The sequence below is a fragment of the Mastacembelus armatus genome, chromosome 17 (genome assembly GCF_900324485.2).
Source record: "Mastacembelus armatus chromosome 17, fMasArm1.2, whole genome shotgun sequence".
NCBI classification, from domain to species: domain Eukaryota; kingdom Metazoa; phylum Chordata; class Actinopteri; order Synbranchiformes; family Mastacembelidae; genus Mastacembelus; species Mastacembelus armatus.
This window is the reverse complement of record NC_046649.1, coordinates 24,368,694-24,386,418: the sequence shown is the minus strand read 5'-3', so window position 1 is coordinate 24,386,418 and position 17,725 is coordinate 24,368,694. Positions and strand designations below refer to the sequence as shown.

The 17,725-nt window shown below is 50.8% G+C and overlaps 1 protein-coding gene across 2 annotated transcripts in view; it reads left to right on the top strand.

Moving 5' to 3' along the window:
• Positions 1-17,519, top strand: part of lamc1 (laminin, gamma 1) — a 32,868-nt gene extending 15,349 nt beyond the window's left edge. For both annotated transcript variants that reach the window (XM_026313682.1, XM_026313683.2), the window contains exons 3-28: positions 4,231-4,361; positions 5,429-5,595; positions 6,209-6,394; positions 6,870-6,987; positions 7,394-7,492; positions 7,720-7,856; positions 8,002-8,124; positions 8,788-8,977; positions 9,585-9,697; positions 9,802-10,023; positions 10,170-10,358; positions 10,863-11,108; positions 11,570-11,723; positions 11,930-12,072; positions 12,219-12,397; positions 12,478-12,634; positions 12,791-12,996; positions 13,220-13,299; positions 13,545-13,682; positions 13,913-14,057; positions 14,139-14,288; positions 14,489-14,603; positions 14,760-14,959; positions 15,045-15,203; positions 15,302-15,401; positions 15,844-17,519. In XM_026313682.1, coding sequence (XP_026169467.1) covers positions 4,231-4,361; positions 5,429-5,595; positions 6,209-6,394; positions 6,870-6,987; positions 7,394-7,492; positions 7,720-7,856; positions 8,002-8,124; positions 8,788-8,977; positions 9,585-9,697; positions 9,802-10,023; positions 10,170-10,358; positions 10,863-11,108; positions 11,570-11,723; positions 11,930-12,072; positions 12,219-12,397; positions 12,478-12,634; positions 12,791-12,996; positions 13,220-13,299; positions 13,545-13,682; positions 13,913-14,057; positions 14,139-14,288; positions 14,489-14,603; positions 14,760-14,959; positions 15,045-15,203; positions 15,302-15,401; positions 15,844-16,100 — 4,104 coding nt within the window. In that variant the 3' untranslated portion in view covers positions 16,101-17,519. The remainder of the gene's footprint in view (positions 1-4,230; positions 4,362-5,428; positions 5,596-6,208; positions 6,395-6,869; positions 6,988-7,393; positions 7,493-7,719; positions 7,857-8,001; positions 8,125-8,787; positions 8,978-9,584; positions 9,698-9,801; positions 10,024-10,169; positions 10,359-10,862; positions 11,109-11,569; positions 11,724-11,929; positions 12,073-12,218; positions 12,398-12,477; positions 12,635-12,790; positions 12,997-13,219; positions 13,300-13,544; positions 13,683-13,912; positions 14,058-14,138; positions 14,289-14,488; positions 14,604-14,759; positions 14,960-15,044; positions 15,204-15,301; positions 15,402-15,843) is intronic.
• Positions 17,520-17,725: the final 206 nt, after the last annotated feature.

Genomic DNA, 17,725 nt, shown 5'->3' with positions numbered 1-17,725 from the left:
TAAACCACCAGAACTGCAGAGTCACTTGGAGCCTACTGCCATGTCTCATGTAGCTCTGAATTATTATCATCAGTCCTGCACTAACATTAAACAATTTCCTGGTAAATAACAACGTCCAGGCTGATGTTTGGGTCAGGTCAGTCCACTTCCTGTTTCGGATACGTGGAGCCGCTCTGTTTGCCTCTGACTGATAGCTTGTGTGTGTGTGTGTGTGTGTGTGTGTGTGTGTGTGTGTGTGTGTGTGTGTGTGTGTGTGTGTGTGTGTGTGTGTGTGTGTGTGTGTGTGTGTGTGTGTGTGTGTGTGTGTGTGTGGGGGGGCGGGGGGTTATTTCCCAGCAGGCTGTTCTGCAGGTCAGGTTGCAGGTGGAGGCTGCCAAGTGTTGCAGCCTGTTGCTAGGCGACGCCCCCGGATTTCCCATGCAGCAGCAGCTCGGTTTGGCTCGGCCGGCCTGCAGCTGGACTCCGTCCCTCCTCCCCCTCGCTGTGTTTGTGTTTCCATGTTTCTTCACGCTCTGAAGCTGCTTCACAACTGCGAGGCCTGTTTTTATTCTCAGATTCAGAGGAAATAAGTTTTTAAGTCTTTTCTGTCGGTGACGCTGAGTCTGCGTCACGTCAGTTTGCCCTTCGTGCTTTTGTTTGCTCTGAAACACAACCAGGCAGATGAATCCAGTGGAAACAGACTGAACTCTGTGCAGAGTAAGAAGGTTCTTCCACAGCACAGGAGGAGGAAGTTATGATGGAGGGACAATAATGTGCAGCTGGTTTTTTGAGGCCCTGTTTATCTGAGCTGCAGACAGTAGGCTGCTGCTCTGACGGTGGGAGTGACCTGGCTGATGTCAGACTGTTTATTCCTGCACAGGCCAAAATAGACGGGAGCAGGGTCTGGGTGGAGCCTCTGAGAGGGACCGATACTGATGTTCAGTGACAAGGATGTGCATTTTATATATACACTCATACATAACTGAACGTGAGTAAATAGCTGTTAGACTCCAGCCAAGTGATGAGCGGATCAGTAACAGCTGCTGTTGTCGCTGCTTCTCCTCCTCTCTCTGCAGCTCAGCTCCAAACTTCCTTATTTGACCTGTTGGCATGAAGCTATTTATACTGAAGCTGGCGACTCTTTTAGGCGTCAGTCGGCCGTTTGTTGCTCCCTGACATTCCTGCTGTCTGTCATCTCTGAGCTCAGAGGGGAAAACCAGCAGCTGAGGCGGTCCACCTTAACTGACCAGCCTTCCCGAGTTGTGACCCCTTAAAATAAAGCGGTGTCTGTGTGACCACTGCCTCCGGTGTCGGGTTCCTGAGTCGTCACCTCTGAGCTCAGACTGTGGTGTTTGATGTCCGACAAGAAAAAACGATCTTTATCTGCTGGATGGTCCCACAGAGCTCCAGGATAACAGCTTTCACTCACAGTGATGAGGTCAAAGGTCACAGCAGACACTTAATTTACTGTTAATCTTCGAACTCAACTGGTAGGAACCTGCAGCGATTTACACAAAGCATCTCTAGTCCTGAGGGGCCAGTCGACTCTTTTCAAAGGTCTCGACATTTCTAACTTTATATTTCAAATATTTCTCGAGGACACAGAAAATCTTTGCTGTTCTTATTTCAGGGGTTAAATCCACGTACAGATGGAAACAGTAGATACTGTTCAGATACTGTTTCAAATAAGTGTGTGAGAACTGGATTTGTTAGATCCTCTTAGTCTCTGGCAGACCGAGTGTTCCCAGGCTGCTGCAGCTCAGCCGGATGTTTGTGATTCCCAGAGGAGTCGCCCAGCGTCCCTCTTCCGAGAAAACAGTGCCCAGCTGTGGCGATCCACTCTGGCACACAGCTGCACACGACTGATGCCAAACAAATGTTCTGCACAGTTTAAACACCGTCGACTGAGACGAGAACCCGCAGCAGCTTCCTGGACCTGGAGCTGAAGAACGTCAGGCCCAGGAAGCCCAGACTCTTTCTGAGTCCAGACTGGACTGTGCCTAATTAATCGCTGCTGCAGGACTCACGGGTTCTTGCTCATTTGCAAAGTGAACCATGACAAAAGGAGCAGAGACCTCACGGCCTCTGGATACGCAGCCTGGCAGAGTGGGTCACGTGGTAACATTCAGGAGACAATAGAGTCCATGTTTGCACAGCTGGAAGGGTCCAGGAGGATCCATGTGACCTAACATTTGTCCATGTCCAATAGGTCGTTCTGTGGTTCAGAACCACAGGATACTGGAACTTTCTGTTCAGATCCATGGACTGTGTGGTTCTGTACGATCACGCACAGCAGAGCCAGAGATTGTTCACACCAAAAAGAGACACATGAGACACTTCAGCATCTGGTCAGGATGTTGAGCAGGGAGGAGGCCATGAGGCAGTCCCAGAACACTGGAGGGGTTCTGAATCCACCTGGCCAGTGAACGCCCTGTTCCTCCACCAGCTGCCCCCACAGCCTGGACCTGTGGTCACGTGATCATGAGAAAATGTTCAGTCGGTACGTGCAGACAGAGCTGGTGTTAACACTTCTGACTTAGATCCTTGATCCTGGTTTCAAGCATCCTGAACTGAGCCGTGTGGACTGGGCAGGGACTGGACAGGGACTCTGACAGTTCACACTGACCCTGATTACAGTTGGTCTGTGAGTTGCAGTGTGCAGCTCATTTATCAGTCCTCAGACGGATGTACAGCTCTGTGGAAGTCTGTCCATCTCGTTCCTGTTCAGCATCGCATGCTGTGCACTGACTCCCCCACCCACTGATCCATTAGCTTTTCTAAATGGGCTGAAGGAGTGGGCCTGGTAGAAACCACAGGGTGTTCCTCATGTTTACGACATGTGGGAGCAATTCATCAAGTGTAGTAAATAACTCAGTCAGAAAAATGTTGGACTCAACTATGAAAAGATTGTGAAACTGAAAAATGATGTTTGTTGCCTGAGCTGGGAGCAGAGTCCTGGTCCCCGGCCCCCAGCCCTGCCCCCTGGCAGAGTTTAACTTCAGTGTGTTAAGTCCCAGGAGGGGGTGGATAAATATTCAGCACATCTTACATGAACAGGATTTAAATCCCGACCTGGGAGAACCAGAATGTTGTACTGGTTCCTCTGTGGCGCTTGGCGCAGGTTTGGCAACGGTTGAGCGGCAGAAACAGAATTGGCGTCAGTTTCCTCTGTGGGTTGAAGTCAGAACATTTTTGGGGAGAAACACGTGAAAAGCCAAAATGCTGATGAGTCACTGACTCTGTATTTCACGTTTCCTGGCTGCACCGCTCTCACACTGGTCCACAGCGTTTCTCACTCTGGGCCTGATAAGGGTCTGGCTGATAGTGAACAAAACTATCGCTGGCCTTCACTCCGAGTCTCCCATGGGCCTTTCCAAACAGGAACGTTGAGTAACTTTGTTTATCCTCCGAAACCAAACAGGTGTCCTTCAGTAATTCTCTCCATCTGGGGCTTGTATCTCAACACCAGCAACATAAATTCCACTGCAGCAAAGAGCCTGTTTCTCGTGTTGCGTCACTGTTTCCAGTTTTCCCACAGCCTGAGACCTCACCCTGTCCCCGCGCTGCACGTCCACATTCGGACCCAAGTCTTCACAAAATCGGGGAGAAGCACCAACATGAAACACAGAAAACTCACTTCTGATCAGCCAGTCTGTCAGCCAGCCAGTCTGTCAGCCAGCCAGTCTGTCAGCCAGTCTGTCAGCCAGTCTGTCAGCCAGTCAGTCTGTCAGTCAGTCAGTCAGTGAGTCAGTCAGTCAGCCAGTCTGTCAGTCAGTCAGTCAGTCAGATACAGTTAGCCAGCCAGTGAGTCTCAGTCAGTCAGCCTGTCAGTCAGCCTGTCAGTCAGCCTGTCAGTCAGCCTGTCAGTCAGCCTGTCAGCCAGTCAGTCAGTCAGCCAGCCAGCCAGTCTGTCAGTCAGTCAGTCAGTCAGTCAGTCAGTGAGTCAGTCAGTCAGTCAGTGAGTCAGTCAGTCAGTCAGATACAGTTAGCCAGCCAGTGAGTCTCAGTCAGTCAGCCTGTCAGTCAGTCAGTCTGTCAGTTTTTAATAAACGTCAGATAAAAACGAGTCGAGGGAATAAAACGAACAGGAAGTTTGAAGTTTTTGTTCCAGCAGCTCAGAGCAGGAAATCTGACGCTGTGTGTTCTGCTACAACAGCTTGGTGTGTGTGTGCGTGTGTGTGTGTGTGCGTGTGTGTGTGTGTGCGCGTGTGTTGCTGTGTCTGACGCTGTGCTGTGTTGTCTCCTCTGCAGGACTGGGTGACGGCCACCGACATCAGAGTGACCCTGAACAGGCTCAACACGTTCGGAGACGAGGTTTTCAACGACCCCAAGGTCCTGAAGTCCTACTACTACGCCATCTCCGACTTCGCTGTGGGCGGCAGGTAAAGGCCGAGTCAGGTTGACGGAGCAGTATTCGTGTTTTCACAGTGTGCAGGAAAAAGTCAAATTGAAGAGACACGAGACAAAGCAACAGAGGAGGAGGGCACAGGGGACAGAATAAACCCACATAACAGATTCCGTGTGTGGACTGACACCAGAAGTTATTGTGAGGGTATATGAGCAGGTTTAATCGGTTGGTTCGGCACTGACCAGGTTCAGTCCATACTGTGATCCAGATTGCAGCTACAGTGACAGAAAGCTGCTGCTGCTCAGCCTCCACAGCCATAATCTGTTTGAAATGTGGAGCAGATTTCATTCCACGGCCAACATTCCTAGCATTCCTGACCGGCAGGGCTGGATTACAGGGACATCGGAATTGGGCGGACCGCCCACCATGAGGGGTGGAAGAAAAGGGGAGAGTCCTGAGCTGGAGCACCTGCAAAATGTGAAAGCTTTATTTATCCAAGGATGAGTTTCTGAGGAGTCTCACCTGGACGTGTTCGCCTGGGAGCTGAGCGGCAACACCGGCAGGCGCTCAGGGTCCCGCTTCCCAATCCACTCCAGTTTTCTAGCAGTTTCTAACTCCCATCCCTGTCCCAGCTGAATCACCAGTGCAAACAGGCGCTGAGCCCGAAGGCTTCATCTGACTTTGGTGTGTAAAACAAACTGAAGTGTGAATTCACTTCGGACTCAGTGACCTGTTGACCTGGTGCATCAGTGCAGAAGAGTTTCAGAGCAGAGCGAAACCTCTGAGGTGGTGCTGGACGTGTTACAGCTCAGCTCTGAGCAAACAGCCTCTGTAAACCTCACGCAGTTTTTCCACAGCTGTCTGCCAACCAACACCTGAGACAGTAACCAAAGGTGGCTGCTGAGCAGGTCCTGGCCTGTCCCACCCCCCTTCTCTGAGAGTCACTGAGGGGAAACAGCTCCTCAGAGTCCTGATAAATGTGGGTCAGGCCCAGGTTGTCAGGTGGAGCCGTGACGGGGATGTGATGGCAGTGCTGCTCGTTTCTGTGGTTGTGGGATGCGGGAGGTGTGTCGTCGTCACAGTGTGTTTCTCTGCCATCAGGTGTAAGTGTAACGGCCACGCCAGCGAGTGTGTGAAGAGCAGCAGAGGGCGGCCGGTGTGCAACTGCAAACACGACACGGAGGGCGACGACTGCGAAGTCTGCAAACCGTTCTACAACGACCGGCCGTGGAGGAGAGCGACGGCCGACAACGCCAACGAGTGTCAGCGTAAGTCTGCCGTCCTGCGGAATAACTTCCTGTTTCAGCTTCAGCCGCGTTTTTCCTGCCGTCCAATAGAATAGCTGCTAATATTAAGTATCAGTGTACTACAGTTACTGAAACCTATTCTGTGCTGCTGTCATGACGATAATAATGAGATCACAACAGTAAGAAACTGCAAATCACGGACAGAGGGGACAGTCCAGTCCGCAGGATGTGGTCTGTGGTCTGCAGATGGCTGTGAGGCTGTTTACGTTGCAGTGACTGATCCCAGGTTACCCACAGGTTGGAAGGAAGCCGTAACATTAGACATGGCAGTCTCTGGGGGATTCTGGGAGCTGTAGTTCCTGTCAGCTATAAGATATATATCAGTGCAGATGCATGACTAACTGGCTCAGGGAATTTTACTGCATTTCTTCTCCCACAGTCGAGCCAATTCCAGCTGCCGCCCCACATCAGCGCAGGAAACCTTCAGCCGACGTGGAAGCACCTGATCTAACCCTGTTTTAACTGTTTCATGCATACATCCTGTTCTGTGCTGTACCTGAGGTACTCCTGAATCCAGCTGTAGTTGGTGCGTTCAGATTCAGTCTGCTCATGTGAAACTCTCTCTCTCTCGCAGCCTGTAACTGTAACGGGAAAAGTGTGGAATGTTATTTCGATGCGGAGCTGTACCGGGCCACAGGTCACGGAGGTCACTGCAGATACTGTGCCGACAACACCGACGGCCCCAACTGTGAGCGCTGCCTGGACAACTACTACAGGGACCAGAGCGGCCGCTGCCTCCCCTGCAGCTGCAGCACCGTGGGTGAGTCGCGCTTCTCACGTGACTGTTGTTGTTGTTGCGAATAGCGAAGCGAGAACAGGCTGCTGAAACAGAAAAGTTAAACACAGTTTCCTTTTTCCTGTTTTCGTACAAGATCATTTAAAAAGGTTGAGCTGATTAATAGAAATGTCCCACAAACACCTGAACACACCAGGGGAGTTCAGTGTCTACTCACATGAAGCCGACTTCACTTTGACAGACGCTGATACAGGCACGTTCATTTCTTTTTTATTTAATTTATCTGAGTGAAGAAAGTGGCGTGATGAGTGTGAACGCCAAGTGTAGAAAGGTGAAACCACTGGAACCCGCTCGTGGTGCTGGTGGCCTGTGAAAGAACGCAGCAGCAAACCGCCGGCTAACGTGGACCAGCTGCTGCAGCTCGACCGCACCGAGTCTCAGTAATGGTTTGTTACTGGGAGCTGATTGGCTGACGGTCGGTGTCTGTGTGTGTTTTCAGGCTCGGAGTCTCCTCAGTGTGACAACAGAGGAGTGTGTGCATGTAAACCCGGAGTGACGGGAGAGAAGTGTGACCGCTGCCAGCCGGGATTCCACAGTCTGACAGAGGCCGGCTGCAGGTACAGACCCCCCCTGTCTCTGAGCAGCAGCAGAGACACATTTGTTCAGAGCACATGGCCCAAACTCATTGTGAAAATCCTCTTGTCAGTCAGTGAGGAGGTGATACCCTCGTATTTATTGTTGCTAACATGCATCCAATGTAAACGTCAGACAGTCTCATCCTGACTCTGGCTTCACGTTGGGCTCAGAAAGGACTTGGTTTAAAGGGAAGGTTTGTGTTGTGGGGATTGAGGACGAGGAGCTGCACTGCACAGTCTGGTCCAGGTTCAGTCCTGTAAAGACAGCCTGATGGCAGGACATGGTCTGAGGCCTGTTCCTGGTCCACTGTTTGAGCTGTAGCTGCTCTGTGAGCGCCCCCTGCTGGTCAGCGTCTCATCACGTAACCGCTGGTCTCTGTCCCTGCAGGCCGTGCTCCTGCTCGCCCTCCGGCAGCACTCAGGAGTGTGACGTGAACACGGGGCAGTGTCGCTGTAAGGACAACGTGGAGGGCTTCAGCTGCGACAGGTGACACACACGCACTCAGTACACACCTGAGACCACCATGCACACTGTGTATTACTACAGAGTAATTAAAGAGCTGCATTTGGTTCACATGGTTCTTCCTCAACGACAATGGGAGGCCCGTCTGTAGAAGAAGTAAATACAATTAGCATGAAGTTTGGCAGGTGGAGCTCAGCATGAAGAAGATGAAGCAGCGTTCGTTCTAACATCCTGCTGTTTGTGTCCGTCAGGTGTAAACCAGGATACTTCAACCTGGACCCCAACAACCCTCAGGGCTGCACCCCCTGCTTCTGCTTCCAGCACTCGTCTGTGTGCGTCAGCGCCGAGGGCTTCAGCGTCCACACCATCAGCTCCGTCTTTTACAGAGGTAACGCCACCTGCAGGCAAAACCCAGGGCCACTGCAGCGTGTGTCGATGACGGTTCATAACAGCTGTGTGTGTGTGTGTGTGTGTGTGTGTGTGTGTGTGTGTGTGTGTGTGTGTGTGTGTGTGTGTGTGTGTGTGTGTGTCAGATGACGAGCAGTGGAGCGGTCAGCAGCGTGATGGATCCAGAGTCTCTGTCCAGTGGTCTGTCAGCGAACAGGAAATCTCCCTCATCTCTGACGACTACTTGCCCATGTACTTTATAGCCCCAGGTACAGACACACACACACACAAAGGAATTAAACTTTCACACACACGTAAAAACTGCATCAGACTCAAAGGCACAGCTGCACTGACTCGGACCAAACCAGATGTTCTCAGACCAGATCTGGTCCACCTCCATATGTGGTCCTAGATCCGATTCCTCTCCGATGTGTGAGTGAGCACCAGAACGGTCAGATCAGAATCCATCAACATGGAGGAGGGGGGGCAGTGGAGAGACCAGGACGCTTCAGTTCAGTCTGTGCATGGTGGCAGTTTAGGAGCTCAGGGTGTTCACACCAGAGCCCGGTCCATGTCCCTGACAGACATGGATGAGACATGGATCATGTTAACGTGGACTGACCTTCAGAGTCTGGTGCTGCAGCTCCAGTCTCAGGTTCACAGGCTCTGACCCTGAATGTATTTGTGTGTGAAGCTGTGGGAGAAGGATCCAGCTCTTTTACTGTGTTCCACACGTCACTGAAGTATTCTCAGTAAAATGTACTTAATGTACTAAATGCACTTGAGGTGAAAGTCCGACTCTACGACTCACATGATTCCCTATTATTGGACTAATAGAACTGATACTTGATACGAGACAGTTGTTCCAGTGTCAATACGTGTTTGAGCAGGTCGACCGTGGCGAAGCATCAACCTGTGTGTTTCTGTCACAGACAAGTTTCTGGGCAACCAGATGCTGAGCTACGGACAGAACCTGAGCTTCAGCTTCCACGTGGACCGGCGCGACACTCGTCTGTCGGCCGAGGATCTGATTCTGGAAGGAGCGAACCTGAGGGTGGCCGTCCCCCTCATCGCCCAGGGCAACGCCTACCCCAAAGAGGAGTCGCAGACATACGTGTTCAGGTGAGACCACAGAGACAGGTACTGCAGTAACAGTGGAAATACCACAGTAAAGGTCCCGCATTCCTGCAGTAAAAGCCCAAAAGTACCATCATCCAAATGTACTTGAAGTATCCAAAGTAAAAGTACTCATTGTGCAGAATGGCCCATTTCACATGAATGGATCTGATATTAATGATGAATTGTGTTGGACTGATAATCTGTTGTTCTGGTTTTAATTTGGATTTGTGTTCATTAATCTTTAATTTGGATCAAATTGCAGAGATTAAAATCATAAAGTAGAGATCTGAATTAGATTTTCTGCTTATTATTCATCCGTGCAGTAAAAACCTGCCAAATGTGCCAAAATTTAGACCTAATCTGGATTTAATCTTGGTTTCTGCTTGTAATGTAAACCCGTGTTTCACTCTCTCTATCTGGTTTAAAGGAGACAGGTTTCTGTAGAAAGTTCAGTTCTTCAGTTGTCTGTAATTTGGGATGAGATGGGATTGTTGTCGAATCTGTCTGTTCATCTGGCTCATGTGCACTTAATCTGGTAATCTGGATTCTATAAAAGCGGCACTTTAAATACAGATGAGATTCTGTTAATCTGGTGTTCGTCCTGGTCCAGGCTCCACGACAGCACCGACTACCCCTGGAGACCGACCATCAGCCACTCCGACTTCCAGAAGCTGCTCCACAACCTGACGGCCATCAGGATCCGCGGCACCTATAGCGAGAAGAGTACGCAGCAACACACACACACACACACACACACAGACACACACACACACACACACAGAAACTTTTCTGTTTGGTGTCATTTGCTGACGAATCCGTCTGTCCAGGTGCTGGTTACCTTGACAATGTCTCCTTGGTGACGGCGAGGCGGGGTCCAGGCGTTCCGGCCCGCTGGGTGGAGCAGTGCACCTGTCCTCAGGGCTACCATGGTCAGCACTGTGAGCAGTGCACTCTGGGATACCGCCGCACCCAACCAGCACTCGGAGCCTTCAGCGACTGTAAGCCCTGTAACTGTCACGGCCACAGCGAGACCTGCAACCCCGTCACAGGTCAGTGCTGAGCGGTTTCAATGGTTATTGACTGCAGTGACGTGTCTGCACCACCTGACACAGGTGTCGCTGGTTTACCGGCTGGTTTCCTCCATTAGAAAGCCCAATAGCACAGGTTGTAAGTGACTGACTGTCTGTCCGTGCAGGATCGTGCGACTGTCAGCACAACACGGCTGGTTTGAGCTGTGAGCGCTGTAAGGACGGTTTCTACGGCGATGCCACGCAGGGGACGTCAGGCGACTGTAGACCGTGTCCATGTCCAGCTGGAGCCACCTGCGCCGTCGTCCCCAAAACCCAAGAGGTGGTCTGCACCAACTGTCCCACTGGAACCACAGGTACTGCCTCTTCACCTGCTCAGGTCACTGAGCGCACGCACACACGCACACACACACACACACGCGCACACGCACACACACACACACACACCCTGAAAATGATTCTTCCTCACCCAAAATGGAAGGCGTGTCTTTTTTCAACCAGCTCCAGCAGCTGAGGAGAAAGACTGTGTGGGTCCAGTCTCTGGGTGGGGTTTTTGGAAAGAGAAATAAAACCATAAATAAATGTTATGAAACAGCAGTTTCCTCACTGACGCTGGTCCAGGAGTCGTTCTTCTGTCTTTATCGGTGCATTTGTCACCAAACTGTGAATTTGTGGTTTGAAAACTGAAGAGATGTGAGATTATCTGAGCAGAGACTCAAACAAAATCAACCTAAACATTTTCTGACGTACAAACTAAAAATTCAGGATGTTTGTCAGTTTGTCTCAGAAGATCAGGTGCAGGTGAGCAGAACAGCAACAGGTCACATGTACGTCATCACTGCATCACTTCCTGTCTGCAGGTAAACGCTGTGAGCTCTGTGATGACGGTTTCTTCGGGGACCCTCTGGGTCAGGGCGGCCCGGTCCGAACCTGCCGGGCCTGCAAGTGCAGCGACAACATCGACGCCAACGCCGTCGGAAACTGCAACCGCGAGACCGGAGAGTGCCTCAAGTGCATCTACAACACCGCCGGCTTCTTCTGCGACCGCTGCAAAGAGGGTTTCTACGGCAACGCCCTGGCCACCAACCCCGCCGACAAGTGCAAACGTAAGAGGAAGTCGTGAACTGGTTCTGAGGGTGACGGACACGTTATCCCATCACACTGTGATACAGTAAACACGTTTTGATGGTTCACATAACTGTTTACAACACCTTATTTATTATTTATTACTGAGGTGTGTTGAAGCTGCTCAGGTGTTTTAAAGTAAAGGTCAGAGTTTTAGTTTCATCAGCTACATCCCAAATTCCCAATCAATGCCCACGCAAAGTTGTTCCGGTCATCCATCTGGAGTCTGTCCCAGAGTTCTGATGCTCTAAGGACATGCCCCTTTAAACTAATAAAAGCTGCCGACACATCTTTGGTTCTTACACGTCTGTAACAGTCGTTCGGCTCAGTGCTGATCGGATCAGGATCTGTAGACTCTGCAGCTGTTTTCTGTTCAGGAGTTGATTGTTCCCGCTGTGATCTGAAGTCAGACTGAGCTGGTAGTCCTGTGTGTCGTCCTCAGCCTGCTCCTGTTCTCCGTTCGGCACCGTGGGCCGACAGACCAGCTGCTCTCAGGTCACCGGTCAGTGCCAGTGTCTGCCCAACGTCTCTGAGCGGGACTGCAGCGCCTGCCAGCCCGGCTTCTTCAACCTGCACAGCGGCAACGGCTGCGAACGGTCAGATTCTCTCTGCTCCACCTGGTCACAGCCATATCATGTGGTTCCTGTGCCCAGGGAGCTTGTCAGTCTCCACAGGCTGATGTGAACATTGTAATAACTCAGCTACACCTGCTACAAACCATCAGCTGTGACAGAATCTGATGTTTCAGTGCTTCGTATGTTTCACCTCCACCCCGACCACGTTTGTCCGTGTGTTTCCACAGATGTAACTGCAATCCGATTGGCTCCACCAATGGCCAGTGTGACATCAATACGGGTCAGTGCGAGTGTCAGCCCGGCGTCAGCGGCCGCCACTGCGATCGCTGCGAGGTCAACTTCTTCGGCTTCAGCTCGTCCGGCTGCAAACGTAAGACCCCCCACCTCTAGCGATGCTGCTGTGAAGCACAGTTTCACACCGTTTGTCTGTCTGGTGCCTGTGATGAGCTGTGGACACACTAGAGAACAGACCAGTTCCTTCCCTGTGGTTATTGTTGTCGTCTGTGTGACCTCCAGCCTGTGACTGCAACCCGGAGGGCTCTCAGTCGGGTCAGTGTAAGGAGGACGGTCGCTGCGAGTGTCGGCCCGGCTTCGTCGGAGCTCGCTGCGACATGTGTGAGGAGAACTACTTCTACAACCGCTCGGTACCCGGCTGCCAGCAGTGTCCTTCCTGCTACAGTCTGGTCAGAAACAAGGTGAGGCTGTGTGACGCTGGTTTCTGCAGAGCTTTTCCACCTGTGTCAGGTAACTTCACGCCGTGTCGGTGCCTTTGCAGGTGAACCAGCAGAGGCAGAAGCTTCATGACCTGCAGACTCTGATCGACAACCTGGGCTCGGGCCAGGAGACCGTCAGCGACAAGGCCTTCGAGGATCGACTGAAGGAGGCAGAGAGAGCCATCATGGAGCTGCTGGAAGAGGCTCAGGCCAGCAAAGGTAACAAAGCACTGTAACCGCACCAGGGTGTGCTCCCCCAGCTGCCTACGGCGTCTCAGCTCTCTGCTGCCCAGTCCCCTGGAACACATGCCTGTATTCCCTGGATGTGTAGTTCGAAAAGTAGTTTCTTCTAATAAGCTTTTGTTTCCCCTGCAGATGTAGACAGAGGCCTGCTGGAACGACTGAACAACATCAACAGCAGTCTGACCACCCAGTGGAACCGTCTGCAGAACATTCGATCCACGGTGGACGTCACCGGCACTCAGGCCGACCGTGCCCGCAACAGAGTCCGAGACGCAGAGAACCTGATCGAGCGAGCCCGGCAGGAGCTGGACAAGGCCAAGGACGCCATCAGCAAAGTGGTGAGTGGTTTGTGTTGCTCCACTGGTTACAGCATCCTGGTTCATTTGGGGCACTGGTGAAAACAGTGTGGACGGGTCTTCTCTCAGAAAAGGACAGAAAAAGAAGTAACTGGTGCTGAAGCTTTGCACAGATAGAACACGTGGAACATGTGTCTATAAACTGAGTAGACCAGTACCGAGCAGAGGCCTGATGTAGTAACAGAGCTGATGTTGTGTTGTGCAGGACATCAAACCCCCCAGCGGCACCGGAGAGCCCAACAACATGACGCTGCTGGCTGAGGAGGCTCGCATTCTGGCTGAGAAGTAAGAACACAAACACGATTAGTTTTTCCATGTACTATTAGGAACAACCACAGAGGCTCCTGTTCCCTCGGGTTTAAATGGTTTTTACTGCAGTGTGAATGTGCTTCTTAAAATCGATGAGGGAAATGAGCAGCTGTCCAGTGGCAGGGCCTCAGGTCTCTGGTTGAACTGTTTAGACATTTGACAACTTCAGAAAGTCCTGTTTGTGGTTCTGAAATAATTTTCTCCCTGTGATGCTTCCGCAGGCACAAGATGGACGCCGACCAGATCGAGAAGATCGCCAAAGACGCTAACGACACATCGACCAAAGCGTACAATTTGCTGATGAAGACTCTGGACGGAGAGGCCAAGACGACCCAGGAGATTGACGAGCTCAACAAGAAGTACGTGGCCTCCTGCGCCCCCGTTACAAATCTGTATATGCCGCCGTTTAAAACACGGTTTTGGTTTCAAAGCCACGATAATGTCAGGAAGTTTTCTTGCATCACTGTGATTCTCTGAGCAGGTCTCGGGATCCTGCTGTTCCTCTGTGTGTGGACCTTAATGGGATTATGTCCAATTTAGATGGTTTTGTGTGGGTTGTGTTTATTCCACCTGTAACTGTCCTGCTCAGGTACAACGAAGCCAAGGAGTTGGCCAAGAACCTGGAGAAACAGGCCAACAAGGTCCAGGCTGAGGCGGAAGAGGCCGGAAACAAAGCGCTGAAGATCTTCGCCAACCTGACCAGCCTCCCACCGTTCGACACCAAGGCCCTGGAGGTGACGGCTGCAGACAGAAAAGGTCTTTCTTCCTACTTCCTCTCTCAGCACACGTCGTTGACCGGTTGTTTCTGGTTGTAGGATGAAGCCAATAAGATCAAAAAGGAAGCGTCAGACCTGGACAAGCTGATCGATAAAACAGAGAAGGAGTACAACGACCTCCGAGACGACCTGAAGGCCAAAGAGCTGGAAGTCCGCAAACTGCTGGAGAAAGGGAAAAGTGAGCAGCAGGTACGTTCTCCAGAAAACAGCAGGGGGAGATGTCCAGGTGCTGCCTGATCCAGTCACTCTCGTGGAACAGTTCTGACCTGACAGGTCACGGTCAGACGCGCGTTAATCTGTGTTTTTGTGCACAGCTGTTCATCAGCAGCTGGAGATTCTCTTAGTTCAGGTTTGGACTGTGAGTCAGCGTCAGTGTTTCTGTTCCACAGACCGCCGATCAGCTACTGGCTCGAGCCGACGCTGCCAAAGCTCTGGCTGAGGAGGCGGCGAAGAAGGGTCAGTCGACCTTTAGAGAAGCCGAGAGCATCCTGAATGACCTCAGAGGTACCTGTCTGTCTGTCTGTTTACCTGCCTGTTCACCTGTTCATCATATTTTTGGATGTATAAACAAAAGGATCTTGTGCTTGAAAGCTTGTTGGTTCACTGGGCTCTGTTCCCTGATGCAAATTCCCGGATCCTCATGTTCTTCTTCACCTGCAGACTTCGACAGGAGGGTCAACGACAACAAGACCGCAGCTGAGGAGGCCTTGAAAAAGATTCCGGCCATCAACGCCACCATCGTGGCTGCCAACGAGAAGACCAAGCAGGCGGAGGCGGCGCTCGGCAACGCTGCGGCTGACGCCCGAGAGGCCAAGAACAAGGCGGAAGAGGCCGAGAGGATCGCCACCAACGTACAGAAGGTAAACTGGGACCAGCCTGGACCAGCTGCTATGTGCAGCTCTATCCTCGCTGTAAATAATCGTTGTGTACTATTGGTCCGTACAGGGCTCAGCCAAGACCAAGGAGGACGCAGAGAAGGCCTTCCAGGACACCAGCAAGCTGGACAACGAGGTCGGTGACATGATGGACCAGCTCAGTGCTGCCGAAAAGGAGCTGGCCAGGAAGAAGGCAGAGGCTGACCAGGACATGATGATGGCTGGAATGGTACGGTCTAGAGAATCCTGTAAACAATAATGTCTAACTGTAGCTCAGAGTCTGAAAACAGGTTCAGGAGGTTCAGGAGGCTGTTTATTGTCCTGCAGGCCTCAGATAACGCTAAGGAGGCGGAGGGCAACGCCCGCAAGGCCAAGAGCGACGTCAAGACAGTCCTGAACACCATCACGGCCCTGCTGGACCAGCTGGGTAAGAACAGATCCTCACTGTTTATTCTACAAAACCAATCCTGAACAGCATAAGTCAGTCAGGTTCTAGTCTAACACCAGGAATTCACAGTCTGGTGACCAACCGGAATCAGCAGCAAGATCATATGGTGGTTCTTTCTGTTTAACTAGTTTTTTTTTCTGTTTCTGCTGTTGCACAAATGATCCAGTTTGATTAAAGTCAGTCAGAATTTAACGCCAGGCTCCACAGTCGTATGTGTGGACGGTTTCCTTTCAGTAAAAAGAAATAAACCGAAGTTGAAGGAAAACATTTATTGGAAGAATTTTAATTTGAGGTCATAAAAACATGAGAAAACAGGTAATTAACTCACTTCCTGACTCCGTCTGATTGGGTCTGGTGGGTTAGGGTCGTGTCAGGACTCTCTGAAGTCCAAACAGACCAGTTCATTCTGTCTTCTCTGCAGGAAACATCGACAAGGTGGACCTGAGCAAACTGAACGAGATTGACGAGTCACTGAAGAAGGCCAAGGGCAAGATGGCCGACAGCGACCTGGACAGGAAGTTGATGGAGCTGAACGACGTGGCGCGGACCCAGGGGGAGATGATCAACGACTATGACCGGCAGATCCGCGAGATCCGCGCCGATATCGCCAACCTCAACGACATCAAGAACACATTACCCATTGGCTGCTTCACCATGCCGCCTCTGGAGAGGCCTTAACCCCGCCCACTTCCTGCAACACTCCTCACTTCACATCTAACACGCTGGCAGACATGCCGACTTTTACCAAAACCGTTTTTTAAACTTTCTGTCTTCAGATTCTTGTCTTTGTTTTCTTTTACGAAAGAGAAGCCAATATTTGCGCCACGTTCACGGTTGTTAACGAAAGAGAAGCAGCTGTTTTTGTGTTTGTCTTTAGCAGTAACGTGGTTACAGCAGAATGAACTCAGCGGCGAAGAGAAGCCGTGCAGAGGTGGGAGAACCTCCGAGATAAACCAGAACCACAAACCCGACGTGACTGCACCCGTCTGCTCCACCAGAGGAAGTTTCACTAACGCAGGAACCACACAGGAAGTTCCTCCCACCTCGAGGAACGTCCACTCCAATTTTTTTTTTTTATGTCTTGTCTCACCGGCCATTACCCATAATGCCCGGGGACAAGCCATTTGTTTTCAGCTGACCGTGTGGCTGCACGTGGTAAAACAGCAGCCATCGTGTCAGAGTCCACACAGTGAAGGAATCCCCTCGTGTCTTCACCCACAGCTACGTGTCTGACACAAACCGCAGAGAAGTATTCCACTTTTCTTCGACAGTATTTTCAGCCCACACCCTCTGCCGGTGTTTATGAAGCTTCCTACAACGTGTTTTTTTTGTTTTTGTGCAGAGATATGTTCAGGGCCCAAAATCCTGTTCTCAGACGACCCATAACGTGTGTGCAGACGTTCTGATCTTGTGTCGGGGTTAGGGGGGGACGTGGATCTTGTGTGATATTATATAAGATTGACATCTGGTGGCACAGGTGATAACTGTGTGTGTGTGCCAGGTATCATCTTCATCATATCGAGACAAAGAACTTAGATCCATGATCCGTGTTCCACCTGTGGTTCGTGTCGCCAGGTGAACACAACGTTCTCGGCACTAAGAGCCATAATGTGACGGAGCAGGATCAGATCCTCTGCACACAGTTGATGTGGTTCCCAAAGATACGATCTCACCGCAACACACGACAATTAGAGAACATGCACAGGATAGAACCACCTGTCAGCACCTCAGGGTGTCTGCAGGCGCGTCTTTGAACCAGCTCTGACATTTCTCACCGTGTCGTGTACTGGCGCGTTAACTCTGCCGTCGTTTGGTTTTTAGTGTCTTGTCGTGCCAGAAGTTGCTGCTTGTCACTGGTGTTTTTACCGATCACTAACATTTTCCTCCCGGCTAAACCAACACTATGCAACTTTGTACATTTTGCGTAGCGAGAATTTTATCTGATACACTGGTGCTAATAATTATTTCAAATGTTATATTTTTGTGTGAATGTTTTTTATTAAGACATAGTTAGGAATTGTTATTTGTGTAAATATATGCATAAATGATTCAGGACTGGCTGATTTTAAGAAAATCAAACTCCACCGTGCAAACAGCCGCGTTCACGTCTATCACAATCAATCAACTGAAACCTCCAGGTTAAATATATAGAACTATCTATGATAAAGTCTGTGGTATGTTATTATTACAGTGTGCTTGCTTGTATACAAGGCTCAGTGTTGCTGCCTCATATGATGCCAATATTTCACTGTGTTTTATTGATTCTCTGCATTTGTCTCGAGTTAATTCAACCTAACTGAATA